The sequence below is a fragment of the Bactrocera neohumeralis genome, unplaced genomic scaffold (assembly GCF_024586455.1).
Source record: "Bactrocera neohumeralis isolate Rockhampton unplaced genomic scaffold, APGP_CSIRO_Bneo_wtdbg2-racon-allhic-juicebox.fasta_v2 ctg697, whole genome shotgun sequence".
NCBI classification, from domain to species: Eukaryota; Metazoa; Arthropoda; class Insecta; order Diptera; family Tephritidae; genus Bactrocera; species Bactrocera neohumeralis.
Genome location: NW_026093784.1, coordinates 61,466 through 63,314, shown reverse-complemented (window position 1 = coordinate 63,314; position 1,849 = coordinate 61,466). Strand labels below are relative to the sequence as shown.

The following is a 1,849-nucleotide window of genomic DNA, read 5'->3' as shown; positions in this document are numbered from 1 at the left end:
ACCAAAAATTAGCAAGAAGCAGCCTCTAATATCACAGTCGACGTTCTTTTCCCCCCCAAGACAGTCAGGTCTACGTAACCGAAACGGACCATCGTCGCAAAATGACTAAACTAGTGCAATTATTTATAAAACAAAAACTTCAATAATGTATAGTTTAGCTCCTAAAAAAATTGAGTTGTCAAAGACACTATAATAAGATGGTGGAATTACACCCTTTAAATCTAGAATATAATAAAAACATATGTATCAAAGACCCCCGATATGATTTGAATATTTATATTGCATTCAATTTATTATGATTTCACATTACTGCGATACAAATGAATACAAAACTCAAACTGTTATTAGTCTAACGGCTAGAACGAAACATATTTCGTTCATTTTATTTATTTGGTCTCGTCGTAGACGCTTTTTTGTGGTATGGTAAAATTTCAAATGTCTTAAGGCGGGTACTCTTGTTTTAACTCGATTGTAACGCAGTCGTTTAAAATACACGCGCGCTTAAATCATCGTTAACTCCATAATTGCGTTAACAATATCATTATTGTGTTTTTTAAGAGCTCGTATGGCCTTTGCACGTGTAGTGTTAGCCTGGGTGATTACCAGCTCAATATCTTTCTCATCGACACCGGTCTCATCTACTTCTTCTTCATCCTCCTCTGCAATAGGGGCTACCGATGAAGCTGTGCCTAATGTCTCTGCAATACTTGCCGCTTCAGGAGCTTTGAATTTTTCAGCTGCTGCGACTTGGGCTTGTTGTGATAAATCTTCAATCTTTGCCTCGCCGAATACAATATATGTATCGCTGTGGGGATTTTTGTAAACATCAGGATTGTTGATTACAAATAGTATATTCTTCGACTTTCGAATAGTTACGCGATTAACTCCTTGAATTTGCTTTAAACCAAGTTTAAGCATAATCTTTCGTGCTTTTTTTTCCCCACGCGATTGCTTGGCTTTTGAAACCAAATCAACGGGAAGACCAGTGGCACCACCGCCCAACTGTGTTGTACCTGCAGCAGCATCTTCCAGCTCAGGAATGCTGTCCTCAGATCCACAATCGCTAGCATCATCTTCAATGCGTACTTCTGCAGCCTTTACTTCACTAGTAGCAGAAGCAGCGGCGTCAGTAATGATTTCTGTAACTTCGGCAGTCATGGCAGCGATATTAATTGTAACTTTATCTGTAAAGATAGATTTCAAATAGTTTGGAATATTAAAAAATTTTCAAACTTAATACCAAATTTTCGAAAAAAAACACAATTTAATTCTTCAACTGCATTAGAAATCAAAATATGCTGAGGTTATATTTTGATATTTAATGCACTCGCCAATATTTAAGAGATTTAACACAAAAACATAAAATTTAATACTTCAACATTCCAACCTCTAAATTCTTTCCTTCTTAATTAATCGGATGCACTAAATATTTGACGATTAATTACCTGAGAAAATAAATCGCCCTTCCAAGCCGTTTTCAGAATATTTAACAAAAGTGAAGAGTTTACTCAACACTTAAGTTGTTGAAACTGTTTTAAATTTGCGATAAGAGCGGCATCTACATGTGAATACTTTTCTGACATTAGGGTATGGCTGCGAATGAAAGACTGATACCGGTTAGCAAAGCGAAAAGTAACACATTTCTCCTTGATATTTCATGTTCTTTTTGTTCTATAAAATTGCAATTATGACAGACTGTTTCTTTCTGTTTACAGTCTGTTAGAGGTAAGAAATGTATTTATCAACACATAACCCATAATCAAAGTATTTATTGCTTACATTTCTTTAAGTGTTATATACAGTTTGGTTAGCAGTTTTCGCTGCCAGCCAATTATATGTAGGCTTATCG

At 35.5% G+C, this 1,849-nt stretch overlaps 1 protein-coding gene across 2 annotated transcripts; it reads right to left on the bottom strand.

The window, feature by feature from the left end:
- Window positions 1-262: 262 nt before the first annotated feature.
- LOC126767481 (nascent polypeptide-associated complex subunit alpha) lies at window positions 263-1,543 on the bottom strand. Of its 2 annotated transcripts, none has more exons than XM_050484974.1 (2): window positions 1,446-1,543; window positions 263-1,184 (listed from the first exon to the last, which is right to left on the bottom strand). In XM_050484974.1, the coding sequence occupies exon 2, from the start codon at window positions 1,156-1,158 to the stop codon at window positions 502-504; it is 657 nt and encodes a 218-aa protein (XP_050340931.1). In that variant the 5' UTR covers window positions 1,159-1,184; window positions 1,446-1,543; the 3' UTR covers window positions 263-501. The 2 variants fall into 2 exon arrangements, with proteins under 2 accessions (XP_050340931.1, XP_050340932.1); XM_050484975.1 differs by having other exon boundaries at window positions 1,388-1,448.
- Between the last annotated feature and the right edge of the window lie 306 nt (window positions 1,544-1,849).

What these genes read in the sequence shown, in the direction of transcription:
- LOC126767481 (XM_050484974.1), bottom strand. Translation starts at nt 1,158, where the DNA reads ATGACTGCCGAAGTTACAGAAATCATTACTGACGCCGCTGCTTCTGCT.